This window comes from Saccoglossus kowalevskii, chromosome 19 (genome assembly GCF_978046115.1).
Source record: "Saccoglossus kowalevskii chromosome 19, keSacKowa6.1, whole genome shotgun sequence".
NCBI lineage: Eukaryota > Metazoa > Hemichordata > Enteropneusta > Harrimaniidae > Saccoglossus > Saccoglossus kowalevskii.
Window position 1 is genome coordinate 29,999,779 of NC_140659.1, and position 21,413 is coordinate 30,021,191.

The 21,413-nt window shown below is 35.9% G+C and overlaps 1 protein-coding gene across 3 annotated transcripts; it reads left to right on the plus strand.

The window, feature by feature from the left end:
• The first annotated feature begins 499 nt into the window (after positions 1–499).
• Positions 500–15,134, plus strand: LOC100366811 (uncharacterized). 3 transcript variants are annotated; one of them, XM_085494089.1, is made up of 8 exons: positions 500–614; positions 6,204–6,428; positions 7,216–7,374; positions 7,694–7,917; positions 8,968–9,513; positions 10,090–10,247; positions 10,398–10,611; positions 11,010–15,134. In XM_085494089.1, exons 2-8 carry the CDS (start codon positions 6,233–6,235, stop codon positions 11,337–11,339), a joined length of 1,827 nt encoding a protein of 608 aa, XP_085350215.1. In that variant the 5' UTR covers positions 500–614; positions 6,204–6,232; the 3' UTR covers positions 11,340–15,134. The 3 variants fall into 3 exon arrangements, with proteins under 3 accessions (XP_085350215.1, XP_085350217.1, XP_085350216.1); XM_085494091.1 differs by lacking the exon at positions 500–614 and adding an exon at positions 1,333–1,360; XM_085494090.1 differs by lacking the exon at positions 500–614 and adding an exon at positions 2,266–2,388.
• The last annotated feature ends 6,279 nt before the right edge of the window (positions 15,135–21,413 follow it).

Genomic DNA, 21,413 nt, shown 5'->3' on the forward strand with positions numbered 1-21,413 from the left:
ACATTGTTCGTGCATCCGTAGATACTTGTGTTTTGCATGTGTGTCCTGCGCTACCAATTCGAACCATAAAATTTGATTATGTTGTCTGTTTACTGATACACCTATCGATGATTGTTCATACTAGTAGTTTTCCTAAACCATAACAAGAACCTTAACCTTAAGAACAAGAAATACCAAACTAAACAAATACGTTCATTCACTAATATACTAAAATGTTAGGATTATTGAACTATGAGGTGATTTATGTTTACAAATTTAGAAAACGCAATAATATAATGACGTCACTAAGGGCCAATATAACTGGCTTCTTTCATGACGTTTCATGTCGATATCAAATCATTGTATCATGTCTAGAAGCGCGTACGAGTTTCTTTTATTTGCTGTCTTATCCCCCCCCCCCCGTCCTAAAACAATTGATTTGACAGGACGATAAACAAAAATGCCCCCTCCCTGAAATTCGCGTGTTTTTTTTATTAATCCAGGCTACTTAAAACCATCTATATCGACGTTTTCGTTTTGTGAAAGATGCGGGTCTCTGGGTTAAATTTATAAAAACGGCATACCGATTCGCGCTGACAGTATGTGGCGATGTGGTGCGTATTTTGTACTTTGATGTAAGTATCAGTGTTTTCACATTATTTTATTGATTCACCATACATATTTCAACATAGACATACTAATGAGATTTACACGGGATAGTTACATAAATCACAACAGCAATTGTCGCTATAAGCATATTTTTGCTAGATAGCATCGTCGACATCCACCATGGCTTGATGACGTAGGTAATACCAACGGATGCTGCAAACAAACAGACATTTTACATACAATACTAAAGCATATGTCGTGAAATAAGAATTGGTTTCCGGATAGACTGACATAGCAGAAACATGACAGTATTTACCTTAAAATACTGAAAACTGTCGTATAACAAGATACGAACCTCTAATAACATTTCTATGTATAACATTGCGATACCAGCTGCCTACGAGAAATTATAATAGACATTATTTTTGATTTTTTCAATTTGAAACTATTTTATTTTTTTCGTGTATTGTAATGTTTAATGCACGTTATGTTTATTAATTGACCGACCGTCTTTATTTTCAATATTCTGTAGCAATACATTGATCCAGCTATGCATTAATATTGCCACCATCTTGTTGTTGGCGTTTCTATCTAAAGAGTTTACTAAATGTAATGTTGGCTACTTAGGTTATTTTTGAATCAACATTCAAAATTGACTGTTCAAGAACAAATCTATCTAGAATGAACATATACATTAAGTGACGATATCAACACGGCATTCGACTACGCCACATACCGACAACGTGATGCAATCAGTCGTTGACTATCAGAGGTAATGCGCAGCTCTTCACAAGATTGTGCCTGATTGGCTACTATCATCTATCAGTCAGACCAATCAGAGAGCATCTTATTCGTTGTCAATTTGTATCAAATTCTACCTTGGTCATGCTTTGACCAACCGAGAAATCGCGTCACTGGGTACATTTGTCTATCAGTTGTATTGCGCACGTTGTGTATAACACTCGCACACACACGCACACTTTCGATCCCAACCAACGCACACGGAAACATATCTCAGCTTGCATTGGTATGACACCACCCATTTTGCCTCTCGATATCCGTAAAAATAATTATACTATTGGAGGTATTGGTGCAACCAAGAACACACGAAAACAGCTTTTATTTATTCCTAAAGTGTATTGAACTACAGGACTGTTTAGATTCCTATTAGGAATCATGAAAACATTTTTTTGTATCACGTCCCATCAGTGCCTGATTATCAATCATATTCGAATACTTTTTGTTTTATTTATTTATTCTCAGGCTTTGATATGCTAATATGCTATGTATGCTCACATTATGAAAACAAAAATTAAAAGGACAAATGATCAATATCAGTAAAATGCTGGTAATTTTTGTTTTAAAATGTTATTCCAATGATAATTATTTGCATATTTCGTGTGTATTTATATGAGTTTTTAATCTGCGCAATCCTGAACCAAATACCTTTGTGGTATGGAGTAAAATAGATATGCAAGAAGCACCTAGTTAGCTGGATATTGAATGTCGATTCGAACACAAATTTGTTTTCCGGCAGTTTATCCTCTACTTTGTAAGTCAGTGAGTCAGCTACCTCTCTATTTATTTCTCTGTACGTCACAGGTTTAACATCTATTTTGGAGCATATTTATGTACAGTTTTATTTGATAGCAAAAATGACACAAAAAAAAGAAAATTGTTGACGTTTAATTTACTGAGTACCACTAGTTTGAAAATATGGTGCAATATTATATTACAATTAATGAAATCGACAACATGTTGTGCACACATGTATTATGACTGTGGAAATGATGATCCAAGGTTAGTTAACTTGAGTAAAGCACATTATCCATGTGTATCTTGCAATCAGCGCAGATTTCGTGTTCCTTCTGAAAATACTGCAGCCGTGGCTAGCGCCATTGTCACCGATAGCATATAGCGCAACCGACCACCACCAAATATATTCTTGCAACAGAATAAACATTTACTAGCTTTGGAAAGCAGAATATATGAATTCAAGATTTAATTCTAACGATGGCTTTACGGAAAATGTACCACCTGTTGTTTCTGAAGAGCACTAGTACTGTGACAGCATTCAATCTTCATTGTCATTGTGAGATGTTAAAATTATATTTTAGATATCTTTAACCAGTGTACATCATCCGTTAGCAAAGTTAAATGTATTATTCCAGCAGCCAAGATTTCTATTTCAAATGTGTGTCAAAGGAAAGAATATCTACATGCAGCAGAAAACAATGATCCATCTTTCATTGACAATGATCTAATATTATGTAACCAGGGGTACAGGCAGTTTGGTGACAAATGTCAACACCATGCATGTACCCTATTACCCGATCTATCCAGTTTCCACACCGACTTAATACGCTAATCCACAGTACATACAAACAACGTGCCACGTGCTGTAGCTTCGGTACATTTGGACATTAGGTAACCGGTCGGGATGAGACAGGCGCTTCCACCTACTCTAGTTGTAGTGTTTCGAACAGTAGCAATGTCTCGAGTAGTTTATATCCTCAAACAAGTTTGAGGTTTGTGTTTATTAATATTACCCATTTAAATAAAAAAAAATGCCGAGCTTAGTTTGTGCGTCAGGTAAATGCTTTGGTCTGTATGGTAAAATGCCTATTTCTTATTAATATCTTTTAATTTTTCTTAGAGAGCATGAAATGAAAAAATCATATTATTGACATGAACAATTGTTCCGGAGATCTATTTTCCAAATGTCATAAAAATTGGCCAAAATATGCATTTTGCACTGCTTTCTATAGTAAAATTAGTACTTTGTATATCGAAATTTTGAGTTTCTTGATAATAGTTTTCTATTAGATACAACGAAAAGTTTTTCAACAATGCATTGCCCATATATTTAGTAACATGCTCAGTAAGTCATACAACATGGATATACTTTCCAGTTGAAAAAAGGCATGAATATCATATCTGACCCGATAATAAATTCATTTAGGAATGTGGCCGGTCTAGGAGAACAATGTCAGTCCAATTTCATGAGGCCGAGTCCTCTCATGTTAGTGATTAATTTATTGTCAGTTCGAAATTTAGCTTGAAGTTAAGAAAGCGTCAGTTGTTTGGAGTTTTAGACAGTTCGGAAATTTTGTCTGGATGCAGCCCCGCTACATATACTCGCTGTCTGTCTATGTACTTTGACGAACTGCATATATCGAACATAACTGATTACCTGAATATTCTTACACACAACCTTACAACAATTTAATTTTCAATCACAAGTCAATTTTCAATCGGGCGTCTACTGTATTGTGGCAGGCTTAGGACGACTGTCTTTGCTCCACGCATGCACGAGACTGGGTTCTCATATGAACAAAGACGGCTTCTTTGACTGTTGCGCAGACCAATGAGTACAGATCTAGACATTACCAAGCTTTGATTAGATAATTTCCTTGGTTTGGTTATTGGAAGGTTATCGAAATAGTAGCCTGTGCTAATTAGTGCACGACGCGCCCAGGCCAAAATTCATACTTTTAATTTCCATTAGAAGAGTGCATTCAACTCGGTGGGTAAAGCGATGTTTATCAACGCAAAAGTCCTCATGCGTGATGTGACGACCACGGCCCTAAAACCGTTTGCTCAGCGCTGTCCGATCTGCACCAGTAACATTACCTTGCGGGCGTCACTTGCCCAAAGTCAACCCAGTCTTACATGCTTGCAACAACTGGGAGACCACCAACGTAGAAAGTGTGATTTTAACCACTAATCTTCACCATTGCTTCGACGATTTGGTTAGTTGTTTCGTCGCGTACTATAAAACTGACTACAATCATCCTGATTCGATTAGGCGAGTGAGCAAAACATGGTGTTTGAAAAGCCAGTAATACACGTAGCGGGAATAGGAAATAACACCTAGAGATATAGCAACAAAGTCAATTTTCATAATTGATATATGATTACATTATATAACACACGTATCGTGGAAAACACTTTGGTACAACGTATGTCATTCAATTAAATAAATTAAATGTTTTTTTAGAAACTCTTTGTTTACCTCAAGAAACTCGTCATTTTGGCAAAACTCTTATCTCTTTAATAATAATAATAACTTTATTACACAACTTGATCATCAGGGGATTTGAAGGTAAAGGGGATAACAAGACATAAATAAACAAATGCAATAAAATTGAAAAAAGAGCTGAAGGAATGTCAAAATAATAACTTCAATATTCTCGCAACTTGTAATCAGGGGATTTATAGATAGTATCTTTAAGGTATAGTGAAGGGCTTTTGCATTTGTCATTACCTCAAGAAAAATATCATCTGGTAAATTAGACTTGAGACCACAATCTTCTTTCACTTTTAAAGGAAAGACATTTAAGGATAAAAAGCTTTATGTTACATCTTTAACATTTTTCGAAGGTTGAATGTTGTCACACGCAACGTAATATTACCGTAATTGGTATAGTACAGGTGTGATGGTTCAAATACCAAAATGGCAACAGTAACAGAAAGACTTCCCTGGCGGCGATGATAAAATACGAACACGGAGCCAACAGATGAGGTTTCAACTGGTACTGGTATTATTATACTCTGCAAACATCAAGTACAATAACGCGGTAAAACTCCACTACTCCAATAACTAGATACTTAAACTCCAATACAATTCAACGAGATCTTCGATCTGATCTCAGTGCTGAACACCTCCCCTATATATACCCACACTGTCTATAAATAGACCATTACGTCAACATACATAATGAGTCTGGCACTTACTACAAATTTCTAGAATGTTCCATTACCTTCTATTGCCTCCTACAGTGTTCTATTACCTATTCAACCAGTTCCTAAAAAGAAATATAGAATATTCCACCCAGACACAGTACGGTTCTAGAACATTCTCAGTGACACGGGAGTGGTAAATAAGTCGTATGCGACAAATGTATTTATATTTTTCAGATAATTTTAACTCAAAATGTTCTTTAAATAAGCAGTAAGTCCTCAATTTATTCCTTTCACCATCCTTACTATTTTTCTTCAATTTTTCTAACATCATGTTCCCCTAATATGTTGTCTACATGCTTAATCCATGTTGACTGTGATTTTACCGTTTTATTTAAAGCAGCCTTAAGGATATTGTTACCAGACAAAGTGCACATTCTATACCAATATTTAATTTGAGAGATTGAGGCTTTCAATCTTTTAGGAATTCTGCCTAATTCACCCCTGGTGCCTATGGTTGGGGTCACTTTGCTAACACCCAAAACAATAGCACTGATTACACACCTGTTCCAAGTTGTTGGCATCATTTGATAATTCACAAGCCCAAATTTCAGACCCATACTTTAATGAATCTTGAGTTAAGTGTATATATATATATATTTAGTTTTACCTGGTAGTCTGTAAATGTTAAGTAAAACATAATCGATCATAAATGAGCTATAAGCACATGAAGTGAAATAATTGAACAATTATAGGATTGTTTGAATTATTGACTGTGCTTGCTTGCATTGCTTGTTATTTGCGTGTGGTATTTTGTTCAAAAAGTCTATACATAGCCACATTTTCTGTGAGAATATAAATATAAAACAAGGAAGCAGACTTATATATTCACCGTTGTAACATACTTATATGACTCATATTTGTTATTGTAGTTAACCTGGCGTTATTGCAGTGATCAACAATGGGGAATTCATGTTCGTGTGTGGACTGCTGTTTTGGGCTGAGACAGTACAACCAGTGTTTCTGGCCATGTATTCGGTGTTGTACCTATGGTCATAAAAGACCATTTTACAATTATGATGGGACGGAGACTGTGCAGCCCATGGTAGGATATATTAAGCCTTCAAACAAAGTCACAAAGAAACCACTCCTACAAGGTAGTATATTCTACTACATTTAGCACATGAACATCAGATTGGGATAAAATCACAACATAAAACAAAGACAAATGTATTATTGTGTGTCACTATAGAGACAATAAATCAATGATAACTGGAAAATGGGACATGCAGCCTTAGTCCACTCCAGTTTATTGTATTGTATTGTATCGTATCGTAACAAAACACTTTGCCTTCTACAGTATAACTACAATACTGCACATTTGTTATCATTGTTGCAGATAATTTATGTGTTTCATGCGAAGTTTCATGAATTGATGGCTACAACAACACGACGTGTTTGCCTCCGTGTACAATGAATTAGTGTTAGGCTCTTCCTTGCAAAAGGGTTCTTGTGCAAATACATTGTGCAAAAATTTAAGATATGACATAACATCTCTGCCATATAAACCTATAATACTACTAAAATGGCAACTATCTACTGAAATTAAAACATAATTCTTTCGAAAATTAGGCCTAATATTGACCTGGAGTATTGAATTTATTGTAAAATGAATAAATGCTGAGTATTTTCATTGATGAGTAGGCTTCTACTTTAGAGAAAAATCATTTCATACGCTAGTTATATATATATATATATATATATATATATATATATATATATATATATATATATATATATATATATATATATATATATATATATATATATATATATATATATATATATTATGTGAACACTTATTAGTAACCTTTCATACGCTGAACTCAACTTATGTCACAGACAATAATTTCACGATAATATCTTTCAATCAATGTCCATTAGGTATGGTTCTAGAAATGGAGGAACACGAATTAGGAATGAACGCTCATGATCAAATAGCCGCCGTATTGAGATTTGCACACCAAAATGGTTTGCGGGTTCGTGCAGTAGGCAGCGGGTCATCGTGGTCTAAATTAACCAGCGTAAGGGACATTTTGATTGGTAAGTCTCCCAATATTCTCTTACAAATTGGGTGGCCAGGCATTATGGTTCGAAAACATGCGTAATTCTGTCAGCATATGATATTGATAATAAACAATAAAAGTACCACATAATTCTATATAATAAAATGCTCTGAAAGAACGAGATCAAATCGATATTCTACCAAAAGGCACATTAATCTGCTAACGCATGTTCTCGATCTATACTGACAAATAAATTCTATTATAAATTTGTCAATGATTAAAACTAAACTGCACATTGTCTGGTCATAGTTCTGGTGTTAATAATTAGTAACACAAATCATGATGTATATATGCAGATATGACTGACCTTGAACGCATATTAGATGTGAGGCAGTCTGAATCAGACCTATCCGTGTTCCACGTTACCGTGCAAGGTGGAAAGACAGTGCACAGCTTCATTCGAGAGTTGGACAAGAATCATGGCCTTGCCTTCCCGGCTATGGGAAACTACGCTGGACAGACTGTAGCCGGTATTGTCAGCACATCGACACATGGATCTATGATTGGAACCAAAACAATGGCAAGTTAGCAAAATAGTGTAATGCCTAAATTGATCACGTATAAATAAAACTGGAATGGATAACAATTATAAGCATTTAGATTAATCCACTTACACACAAATGCGACTCAACAAATAGTGTAGGACCTAAAAATCTTTTCTTTTTTTCTTTTTTTTTGTATCGGGCAACTGTGTTAAAGCGGGAGGGCCGTCACCTGCGCACGCGCGGGAATTCAGTCCCAAGCGACGATGACAACACACACTAAAAACGCAAAGGCTCATGGGTAGACGCTTGTTCGTAAACAATGACACGCTAGGGTCATCTGACGCATGCGCAGGTGACGACTTCCCCGCTTTAATGTAAATAAAATACGTCAACGTTATACATTTATAAATATAAATATCTTGTATGGACCCAAACACCAAAACAGTATACTATGTTGTTTGGTTAATTTCGTCGTGCCGCGTACTGTTCGATATGGGACTCACAGCGACGTATACAACGCGTGTAAAATACTTTGTTTATTCACATGAAATTCGAACACGCGCTGCGCGACGACCACCGCGCTTTAATTTAACAATAATCGTTTTCGTGAGACCAAATGATGATATAAGTTTTGTTTCACAACGGGGTTATTGTTTGTATATCATACCTTTCACATTGTTTTGTTTAGACCCGAGTAGTAACGAGTTTTCCCGTGTGTAGTGATCGTGTATTTGTTTGTATTAATAACATAGTGCAATTATTTAACGTATCAGGGTTTGCATATTTTTAGCGTTAAACTTGATTTCAAAGTAGAAATGAAATAAGGGTCTTCACTGAGTTAGATATCTGAGTGCTAATAGCCAGAAAGCAACTTACTGAATGAACCACACTTTTAGTATGGACAGTACATTAATTTGACTGTAAATAGACACGTTTTTGCTTCTCAAATAGCGTTCTTTGCTTTCTCATCATCGCATTTATTATTCCACTGATCTATGTAACTAGACTGGAGAAAACAAAATTTACACCTACATTTTGACCGATCAAGGTTATTTTTCTAATAGTTATGTTCTTAATTGTTATAGTCTAACTTCGTGTATGGATTTCACATAATCATTGCTGGGGGAATCCAATTAAAAGTGAGAAAACCCGAGGAAGGTGAAACAGACGAGGAATTCAGTGTTGTGGAAGACAGAGTAAATGGTGCTTCATATGGTGATCCTGTTATAGAGCTCGTCAGCAGCGACGTGTTCAATGCTGTCGCCGTCGGGATAGGTTCGCTGGGGGTGATCTACTCGGTAACCTTCGAATGCACGACAATGTTCAACATCGAAGAGACCAGACAAATTTTCACCATCGACTGCCCACGGCCTGGTGAATATGTAGAAGAGTTCCGGATCCCGAAGGAAATTAAAGAAATGTATACTCATAATGGGAAATACTTTTCCTTCTTCGTCAATCCGTTTCCTAGGAAACGGTGTTGCAATAAGCGTAATTATGTGAAGGGCGTGTTCTTAGCAGGGGAAGAGGTCGAATACCATGGTTGTTGTCAATGCGATCACTGTATTGATCTTCAATGTGGAGTTTGTTGCACTGGTTGCCGCGGCAAGTCGGCCTGTCAGGCTGTACAGGTGAGTACAAAGATTTCTGTGTATCCTGCTTGTTGCCAATGGCATCATAATTCATATTCACCTATTTCACTGTTATTTGACAGGTGATTTATTTCATACGCTATGGAACCCACATTAAAGGACGGCAGTCGTCGCCCTGCGCATGTGCAACATTTGTGTTGATAAACATTGATTTTCCCACAATCCAATGCGTTCTTCTAATGGAAATCACAAGTATGATGTTTAACCTGGGCGCACTAATTACCGCTGGTGACTCCTTCGATACTTTCCAATCACCTGGAATACCTTATTAAAGCGTGGTAACATCTCGGTTTGTACTCGTTGATCTGCGCAACAGTCTCACGTATGCGTGGCGCGACGACTACCACCCTTTAAACACGTCGTGCGTGACGGTCACGGCGTTATCGTCCCCGACCATAGTTCCCGATGTGCCGTGTTCTATAGAACGCGCACTGGGTTACGTTGCGATTTAACTGTTCGATATGAATTCCCGCCAAATTCTGAAAATTGCGTAGACACTACTAGAAATGTGTGGTTATATTATGGGATATGTCTCTCTTCTAATTCTATTTATAGACGGACTGTTCGGCAGCATTTTTGCAGCATTGTGCACAGTGTTGCTGTACTTCATGCATACCAATAATAACAGACTTTGGTTTAAACAACTTTGCCCGGAAGTTGCCGTATATTCACAAGTGGTACAACGTACTAACCTTCACCAATGGAAATATTCAGTAAGTTTCTATCAATCAATTTGCATAAGGGTTCAAATGTGGAACCAAGAAGGTCATTGTAAGATGATAAACTTCACCATATTTGGTCATATTCAGTCTATTTTGATTAAAATTCACATTCAAACCTTTAATTACGTTTGTTCTAATTAGCGTAAAGACCGCTGAGTACTGTATTCCATTGGAGAATTTAGAAAACGCATTGGCTAACGTCATCAAAATGGCACAGTTTTATGCAGGAGAACACGCAATGTACAGTCTTCTGCCGATCTACGTACGTTTTGTGAAGGCGGATGATTTGTACCTGAGCCCAGCCAATAGAAACAGACCGGACGGTACAACGTGCGATGAGTACTGCTATATCGAGGTAGGATGTATTACATTTTCATCAATACGTGTAATCAGCGATTTTTTAATACACTGTGCCCTGTACTCATTGTGTGTGTGTGTGTGTGTTTGATCATTTGTTGTGACTGAGTCGTTTTACAATAGAAAAAAAGCGCGGAAATACGTCTAAATCAGGCAATACAGATGTATGCGAGTTTTATTTTTCTCTGATTTACACCAGCTCCAGTGACGCCAATAAACTATTATTTTAACATTATTTAAAAAGATCGTTTTTATCATTTGCACTTTTATTCCGAGTCGAACACGAATAAGTAATTAGCAGGACAAAATGATGTGTGATGCTATTGATGGAATTGTGACTTGTTTGTTGGTTATTTCTACGCTTTTAAATTACGTAGCAAAATATTCACACTTTAGGTGCCATTTTTACCTGGGGCTTATGCAGTTGATGAATACCACCGATCGTTGGAGAATTTCCTGTTTGAGAAATACAGGGCTCGACCACATTGGGCGAAGAACAATTTTTTGACCGCACATCGTGTCAAGGAGTTATACCCTGACTTGGACAAGTGGAAGAAGGTGTTTTTGTTATTCAACAAAGATCGCAGCTTTGATAATGTCTTCACCAACTACGCAGGGTTTGATGAATTCCACCACACGGAGAGTGCCTGGTTGGGTCATGGTATCGACACTTATATGACCGTCACATCACAACCCAAAAAGCAGTTAGAAAATGAAGAAACCTAAGAAGATAAGAATATCCTGACTCAGGTTCAGATTCGAGTTACAGTCTCACATTTAATAAGCCAAGAAACAAACAAACGTACACCATGTCACGACGTGACCACGTGCTGGTTGCGGCATCTATGCCCGTTAGCATCTGGTGACAGTGATCTTTAAAAAAATGTACCACAACTGTCGCGAATTATGGAATTTCGCCCAATCATATTGCAGTTGCGAGTACGCGTAGTTTAGGTTGTAGTACATAAGTCGCATACTCAAAGTTATTTCACATACCACGTCATAACCAGGTTACGTCATACTAGAATGCCCATTGGCCAGTTCAAGACACCCGTAGTACTAATTATTGAGAGCATGGCTACGTGATGGTTACGGCACTTGTATGATTAACCACAGTTTATAATGTGACCATTTTCTCACGTGATGTACGTTTGTTTATATCTGCGTTATTTCCTCAAATAAGACAGTTTGATCATGGAGGTATAAACAGTTTATACCTCCATGGTTTGATGTGTAAAATAGAAAATACGAGAAAATAATTTTAAAGTTTGCATGGGTATCAAGGTTATAAATTTATAATTTATGAAAGTTTATATTAGTGTTGATTGAGGTCATTAGTTTTCACGACTGCATCACTTACACACATTGTTGGAAATCAGGGTTAGAATGCCACCAATTATTAGTTATTTGTGATCACGTGATATAACATTACAAACCAAGTGTATTGCGTGCTCACAGTGTCACTGGGAAATGACGTCTCTGAGACATGACTATTGTGAATACATCGATTTTCAAATGTGTGAACAAGGTGAAAACAACATTTCAAAAACAGTTTCGGTATAATTGTAAATATACTTTTTTCTATGGAACTTTCCGCCTATGTACTAATTACAGTGATCCGTTTATATAATTAGTAGATGGATAATAGTTGGAATCTATAAGAATATGAACGGCTAATCTCCTGTCATTTACATGTGCTTGTTATGATATATATATTTAAAACCTTATTATAAAGTTATAATTGGTTTGTAGCAGTTACTTACTTCAGTTTTGAGTTGGGCTTATTTATTTATTTAGAGAGATAAAACTACCCACAATTAATACAAATCTGAGTGTTGACAATGTTAGAGTGAGGTCGGTGATATATTTTGTTCGAGAAAACGTTCGTTTTAAATTAAGTTGCTAATTACGGGAAATATAATATTTTGCTAAATCGTCAAAGTCTGCATAAGACATAATCACATGCAGTGAATGTAAAACAACAATTTTTAGAGTTAATAATTTTAATAACAGTCACTGAGCTGAATAATAATACTCGCTATCGAGAAAAAAATATGTTTCAATGGTAGAGTTTGTGACGTGACGGTTAGCAATTATATGGAAATTAGACATGGGACACTAGAATTTCGAAAAATCGTGTAGACCCTTGAATAATTACCGTTATGCATGGTTGCAACAATAGTATACATTACTTATTTATTGAACATAATACTTAATAGAAATTTACCAGTCTCGGTAACAAAATTATAAAATATTTTATGTGTGAACAAATGGGGTGAATCATGCTTTATTTTTTGAAATGCTATCAATTTAAAATAGGTATGTTAATTGTTTAGTATACTAATATTGAAAATAATGCTTTGTTTAGTATACTAATATTGAAAATAATGCTATTGCAGAGCTTATATGCCCTAATATGGTCACAAATTATGAACTTATATTTAGAAATATGATATTGAGTTTTGTGCATAGAAACGATTTGCAGTACAGTAATCCCGTGTGGCACCCGGGGATATGGTATAATAAATCAAATATTACATATTATATGAACGATTATATTTAAAAAAGTATAATAGTAAAGTGCACTTATTAAAGTTTAGAAAAACGTAAATTCTCTAAATTCAGGTTGAGGGTTGGATTAGTTTAATGTTCAAAATAAAACATTATATATTACCAAACTAATTTTTCCACGAAAGGAACTTGCAAATTGATCAAAAATGCTTATTTTTGAGTAGTTTATTTGGTTTCTATGACAGAAACATTCCACCATATTTCGGAGACTGATGCTTAGAAATGGTATGTAGTGCTCTGAAGCTACATATGGCCGAGATGAGAAATGGCGAATTTTGAATATTAGTATAAGTTATCCATGAAATAATGTGTTTACATGAATCCCTATGGAAAATTCTCCAAAATGGCCGCTTTTTAGATTATTTTACATATGGTTTCTTGAAAACACGTCATTCTTTCTCCGTAATACTAAATATGAATGTCTTACATGTATAACAATTTCTGAATAATTTACCGTGATCAATTTTTCTTTTATTGGTAGCGAAATAACTTAAATTGAAATGTCGGTTATATAGAAATGTGACATAAATGCATACATAGTTGAAAATTATGGGATTAAACGGTCAGTTTTGTTCGATACTAAACCGAACTTCAGTTCACTGTTATAATGTACTATAATAGTTGGCGTCTAGCATCGTCACAATTGTATCATAACACAATACATTAACTCTTTTCGCGCCATATTGACGTTTGTAACCTTTCAAAACGTAAAATTTTAATCTGTGAAATTATGTCCACTTGGTCTAAACTTTAAAAAGAAGTAAAAATATATAAAATTTGCAAAATGTTACACCTAAAGTTTGTCGAAAAAATCTGCCGCCAGAGGAGTTAATAAAGTTAGATGTCTTTTTTTCATTGTGTAAATTTTCGTAGCGCTATGTGATCGGGAAACAGAAGTGAAGATTATTCTGAACCACATATGTGGGTTTATACTTTCCCATACTACATTATTATAAAGGATCGATCTTTCGATCCATATTAGTGGTATCTGTTTGTGGTTCTACCTTATTAGATAGTTTAAGTGTGTTATTCACCAGGAATGTTTTTGTTGCTAATGCCATACGCTATAATTTGTTATTACAGTAATTAATATTCACTAACACAACGAATATTATTATTGTTTAATGTTTTGAGCATTATTGACCAAAATAGACTTAACTGAAATGGGAATATACATTATATATGCGTGTAAAATCACTAGATATATTAGATATATATAGTAGTGCTGTATTTATTACCAAGCGTTTGCTTTTAGCGTGTAATTGTCATATTAAATGTGCAAATGTATACACATATTGACTTACCATGCAGGCAACAGCATATGTGTGTTTCCTCCGTAGAACATAGGCCAAGCGCAAATTGATGTGATTGGTGACTCGCATATTTTAAAGAGGAATACAAATATATGACGTTACCCGAAAATTGTATGTCAATAGGTATTTATAACATACAACATTGAGATTCACCCAAATGCATATTCACATCACAGAATCAGGACGTTGTGTGTTCTAAACCTTTAACAGTATGAGTGTTGAACTTGAAGTGAAATAGGTATTACAAATTTTTCTTTTAAAATATCATTACCTCCATAGTACTTTAAATTAATCCAAATTAACAAACTAGTACAATTAGTGTTTACTAAGATCTCTATAAAAATGTACTTTGTTCAACAAACAAGTTTGAAAAGCAAGAATGGAGAGTTACACTCAGAATACAAATTCCAACTTTTGTGCGAGGCCTGTACAAGCCGCGCGAATTTCGCCCTCTATTGGTAGGTTACGACTTGTAATAACCATACCGACTCGACAGAGGGCGCAACTGATGAAGGATGCTCTGCGAATGTGATGTTCATGATAATGGCGGCGATAAGTTGTTAGATGTACAATTTGACTTTACCTTTTAACTGTACATTAATTTAAGTGTATTAATAAATATGTATTATTAGATGAATATCATTATTTTGTTTGTTTTTATCACACACACGGATAATGTGAATATTGGATACAGGAAGCCAAAGCATCGCTTCCTTTAAATCGGGGACACTGAGTTGCCGTAAGCTCCAGCACATATTTGAACAGACAGTGCCCTTACTGAGTGAGAGTGTACACTATGCTGACCATCAGTGTATTACACCGATAACATGACGAACCTATCCCCACAACAATTCCTCCTCAGAGTAGAAGTATAGGCACTGACCAATACAAAATGTATGGTTCGAACCTGGAAATACTAATGTACATAGGTGCGAAATGAAACTGTGGGTGTTATAAATATGAATATGAAAAAGAGATTGTGGTGGGTACTATTCTGTGTATGGAAACATATGTGGTGAGCAATCTTCGCATGGAAACAACTATGGCGACCACTAATCTGTGTATGGAAACAACTATGGTGACCACTAATCTATGTATGGAAACAACTATGGTGACCACTAATCTATGTATGGAAACAACTATGGTGACCACTAATCTGTGTATGAGAACAACTATGGCGACCACTAATCTGTGTATGAAAACAACTATGGTGACCACTAATCTATGTATGGAAACAACTATGGTGACCACTAATCTATGTATGGAAACAACTATGGTGACCACTAATCTATGTATGGAAACAACTATGGTGACCACTAATCTATGTATGGAAACAACTATGGTGACCACTAATCTATGTATGGAAACAACTATGGTGACCACTAATCTGTGTATCGAAACAACTATGGTGACCACTAATCTATGTATGGAAACAACTATGGTGACCACTAATCTATGTATGGAAACAACTATGGTGACCACTAATCTATGTATGGAAACAACTATGGTGACCACTAATCTATGTATGGAAACAACTATGGTGACCACTAATCTATGTACGGAAACAACTATGGTGACCACTAATCTGTGTATGAAAACAACTATGGTGACCACTAATCTGCATATAAAAACAACTATGGTGACCACTAATCTGTGTATGGAAACAACTATGGTGAGTACTAATCTATGTATGGAAACAACTATGGTGACCACTAATCTGTGTATGAAAACAACTATGGTGACCACTAATCTGCATATAAAAACAACTATGGTGACCACTAATCTGTGTATGGAAACAACTATGGTGACCACTAATCTGTGTATGGAAACAACTATGGTGACCACTAATCTGTATATGAAAACAACTATGGTGACCACTAATCTGTGTATGGAAACAACTATGGTGACCACTAATCTGTGTATGAAAACAACTATGGTGACCACTAATCTGTGTATGGAAACAACTATGGTGAGTACTAATCTGTGTATGGAAACAACTATGGTGACCACTAATCTGTGTATGGAAACAACTATGGTGACCACTAATCTATGTATGGAAACAACTATGGTGACCACTAATATATGTATGGAAACAACTATGGCGACCACTAATCTGTGTATGGAAACAACTATGGTGACCACTAATCTGTGTATGGAAACAACTATGGTGAGTACTAATCTATGTATGGAAACAACTATGGTGACCACTAATCTGCATATGAAAACAACTATGGTGACCACTAATCTATGTATGGAAACAACTATGGTGAGTACTAATCTATGTATGGAAACAACTATGGTGACCACTAATCTGTGTATGGAAACAACTATGGTGACCACTAATCTGTGTATGGAAACAACTATGGTGACCACTAATCTGCATATAAAAACAACTATGGTGACCACTAATCTGTGTATGGAAACAACTATGGTGACCACTAATCTGTGTATGGAAACAACTATGGTGACCACTAATCTGTATATGAAAACAACTATGGTGACCACTAATCTGTGTATGGAAACAACTATGGTGACCACTAATCTGTGTATGAAAACAACTATGGTGACCACTAATCTGTGTATGAAAATAACTATGGTGACCACTAATCTATGTATGGAAACAACTATGGTGACCACTAATCTGTGTATGAAAATAACTATGGTGACCACTAATCTGTGTATGGAAACAACTATGGTGAGTACTAATCTGTGTATGGAAACAACTATGGTGACCACTAATCTATGTATGGAAACAACTATGGTGACCACTAATCTGTATATGAAAACAACTATGGTGACCACTAATCTGCATATGAAAACAACTATGGTGACCACTAATCTATGTATGGAAACAACTATGGTGAGTACTAATCTATGTATGGAAACAACTATGGTGACCACTAATCTGTGTATGGAAACAACTATGGTGACCACTAATCTGTGTATGGAAACAACTATGGTGACCACTAATCTGTATATGGAAACAACTATGGTGACCACTAATCTGTGTATGGAAACAACTATGGTGAGTACTAATCTGTGTATGGAAACAACTATGGTGACCACTAATCTGTGTATGGAAACAACTATGGTGAGTACTAATCTATGTATGGAAACAACTATGGTGACCACTAATCTGTGTATGGAAACAACTATGGTGACCACTAATCTGTGTATGGAAACAACTATGGTGACCACTAATCTATGTATGGAAACAACTATGGTGACCACTAATCTGTGTATGGAAACAACTATGGTGACCACTAATCTGTATATGGAAACAACTATGGTGACCACTAATCTGTGTATGGAAACAACTATGGTGACCACTAATCTATGTATGGAAACAACTATGGTGACCACTAATCTGTATATGGAAACAACTATGGTGAGTACTAATCTGTGTATGGAAACAACTATGGCGACCACTAATCTATGTATGGAAACAACTATGGTGACCACTAATCTGTATATGAAAACAACTATGGTGACCACTAATCTGCGTATTGAAACAACTATGGTGAGTACTAATCTGTGTATGGAAACAACTATGGCGACCACTAATCTATGTATGGAAACAACTATGGTGACCACTAATCTGTATATGAAAACAACTATGGTGACCACTAATCTGTATATGGAAACAACTATGGTGAGTACTAATCTGTGTATGGAAACAACTATGGCGACCACTAATCTATGTATGGAAACAACTATGGTGACCACTAATCTGTATATGAAAACAACTATGGTGACCACTAATCTGTATATGGAAACAACTATGGTGAGTACTAATCTGTGTATGGAAACAACTATGGCGACCACTAATCTATGTATGGAAACAACTATGGTGACCACTAATCTGTATATGAAAACAACTATGGTGACCACTAATCTATGTATCGAAACAACTATGGTGAGTACTAATCTGTGTATGGAAACAACTATGGTGACCACTAATCTATGTATGGAAACAACTATGGTGACCACTAATCTGTATATGAAAACAACTATGGTGACCACTAATCTGTGTATGGAAACAACTATGGTGACCACTAATCTGTATATGAAAACAACTATGGTGACCACTAATCTGTGTATGGAAACAACTATGGTGACCACTAATCTGTATATGAAAACAACTATGGTGACCACTAATCTGTGTATGAAAACAACTATGGTGACTATTAATCTGTGTATGGAAACAACTACGGTGAGTACTAATCTGTGTATGGAAACAACTATGGTGACCACTAATCTATGTATGGAAACAACTATGGTGACCACTAATCTGTATATGAAAACAACTATGGTGACCACTAATCTGCATATGAAAACAACTATGGTGACCACTAATCTATGTATGGAAACAACTATGGTGAGTACTAATCTATGTATGGAAACAACTATGGTGACCACTAATCTGTGTATGGAAACAACTATGGTGACCACTAATCTGTATATGGAAACAACTATGGTGAGTACTAATCTGTGTATGGAAACAACTATGGTGAGTACTAATCTATGTATGGAAACAACTATGGTGACCACTAATCTATGTATGGAAACAACTATGGTGACCACTAATCTGTGTATGGAAACAACTATGGTGAGTACTAATCTGTGTATGGAAACAACTATGGTGAGTACTAATCTATGTATGGAAACAACTATGGTGACCACTAATCTATGTATGGAAACAACTATGGTGACCACTAATCTGTATATGAAAACAACTATGGTGACCACTAATCTGCATATGAAAACAACTATGGTGACCACTAATCTATGTATGGAAACAACTATGGTGACCACTAATCTATGTATGGAAACAACTATGGTGACCACTAATCTGTGTATGGAAACAACTATGGTGAGTACTAATCTGTGTATGGAAACAACTATGGTGAGTACTAATCTATGTATGAAAACAACTATGGTGACCACTAATCTATGTATGGAAACAACTATGGTGACCACTAATCTGTATATGAAAACAACTATGGTGACCACTAATCTGCATATGAAAACAACTATGGTGACCACTAATCTATGTATGGAAACAACTATGGTGAGTACTAATCTATGTATGGAAACAACTATGGTGACCACTAATCTGTGTATGGAAACAACTATGGTGACCACTAATCTGTATATGGAAACAACTATGGTGACCACTAATCTGTGTATGGAAACAACTATGGTGAGTACTAATCTGTGTATGGAAACAACTATGGTGACCACTAATCTGTGTATGGAAACAACTATGGTGACCACTAATCTGTGTATGGAAACAACTATGGTGAGTACTAATCTATGTATGGAAACAACTATGGTGACCACTAATCTGTGTATGGAAACAACTATGGTGACCACTAATCTGTGTATGGAAACAACTATGGTGACCACTAATCTATGTATGGAAACAACTATGATGACCACTAATCTGTGTATGGAAACAACTATGGTGACCACTAATCTGTATATGGAAACAACTATGGTGACCACTAATCTGTGTATGGAAACAACTATGGTGACCACTAATCTATGTATGGAAACAACTATGGTGACCACTAATCTGTATATGGAAACAACTATGGTGAGTACTAATCTGTGTATGGAAACAACTATGGCGACCACTAATCTATGTATGGAAACAACTATGGTGACCACTAATCTGTATATGAAAACAACTATGGTGACCACTAATCTGTGTATGGAAACAACTATGGTGAGTACTAATCTGTGTATGGAAACAACTATGGCGACCACTAATCTATGTATGGAAACAACTATGGTGACCACTAATCTGTATATGAAAACAACTATGGTGACCACTAATCTGTATATGGAAACAACTATGGTGAGTACTAATCTGTGTATGGAAACAACTATGGCGACCACTAATCTATGTATGGAAACAACTATGGTGACCACTAATCTGTATATGAAAACAACTATGGTGACCACTAATCTGTATATGGAAACAACTATGGTGAGTACTAATCTGTGTATGGAAACAACTATGGCGACCACTAATCTATGTATGGAAACAACTATGGTGACCACTAATCTGTATATGAAAACAACTATGGTGACCACTAATCTATGTATCGAAACAACTATGGTGAGTACTAATCTGTGTATGGAAACAACTATGGTGACCACTAATCTATGTATGGAAACAACTATGGTGACCACTAATCTGTATATGAAAACAACTATGGTGACCACTAATCTGTGTATGGAAACAACTATGGTGACCACTAATCTGTATATGAAAACAACTATGGTGACCACTAATCTGTGTATGGAAACAACTATGGTGACCACTAATCTGTATATGAAAACAACTATGGTGACCACTAATCTGTGTGTGAAAACAACTATGGTGACCACTAATCTGTGTATGGAAACAACTACGGTGAGTACTAATCTGTGTATGGAAACAACTATGGTGACCACTAATCTATGTATGGAAACAACTATGGTGACCACTAATCTGTATATGAAAACAACTATGGTGACCACTAATCTGCATATGAAAACAACTATGGTGACCACTAATCTATGTATGGAAACAACTATGGTGAGTACTAATCTATGTATGGAAACAACTATGGTGACCACTAATCTGTGTATGGAAACAACTATGGTGACCACTAATCTGTATATGGAAACAACTATGGTGACCACTAATCTGTGTATGGAAACAACTATGGTGAGTACTAATCTGTGTATGGAAACAACTATGGTGACCACTAATCTGTGTATGGAAACAACTATGGTGACCACTAATCTGTGTATGGAAACAACTATGGTGAGTACTAATCTATGTATGAAAACAACTATGGTGACCACTAATCTGTGTATGGAAACAACTATGGTGACCACTAATCTGTGTATGGAAACAACT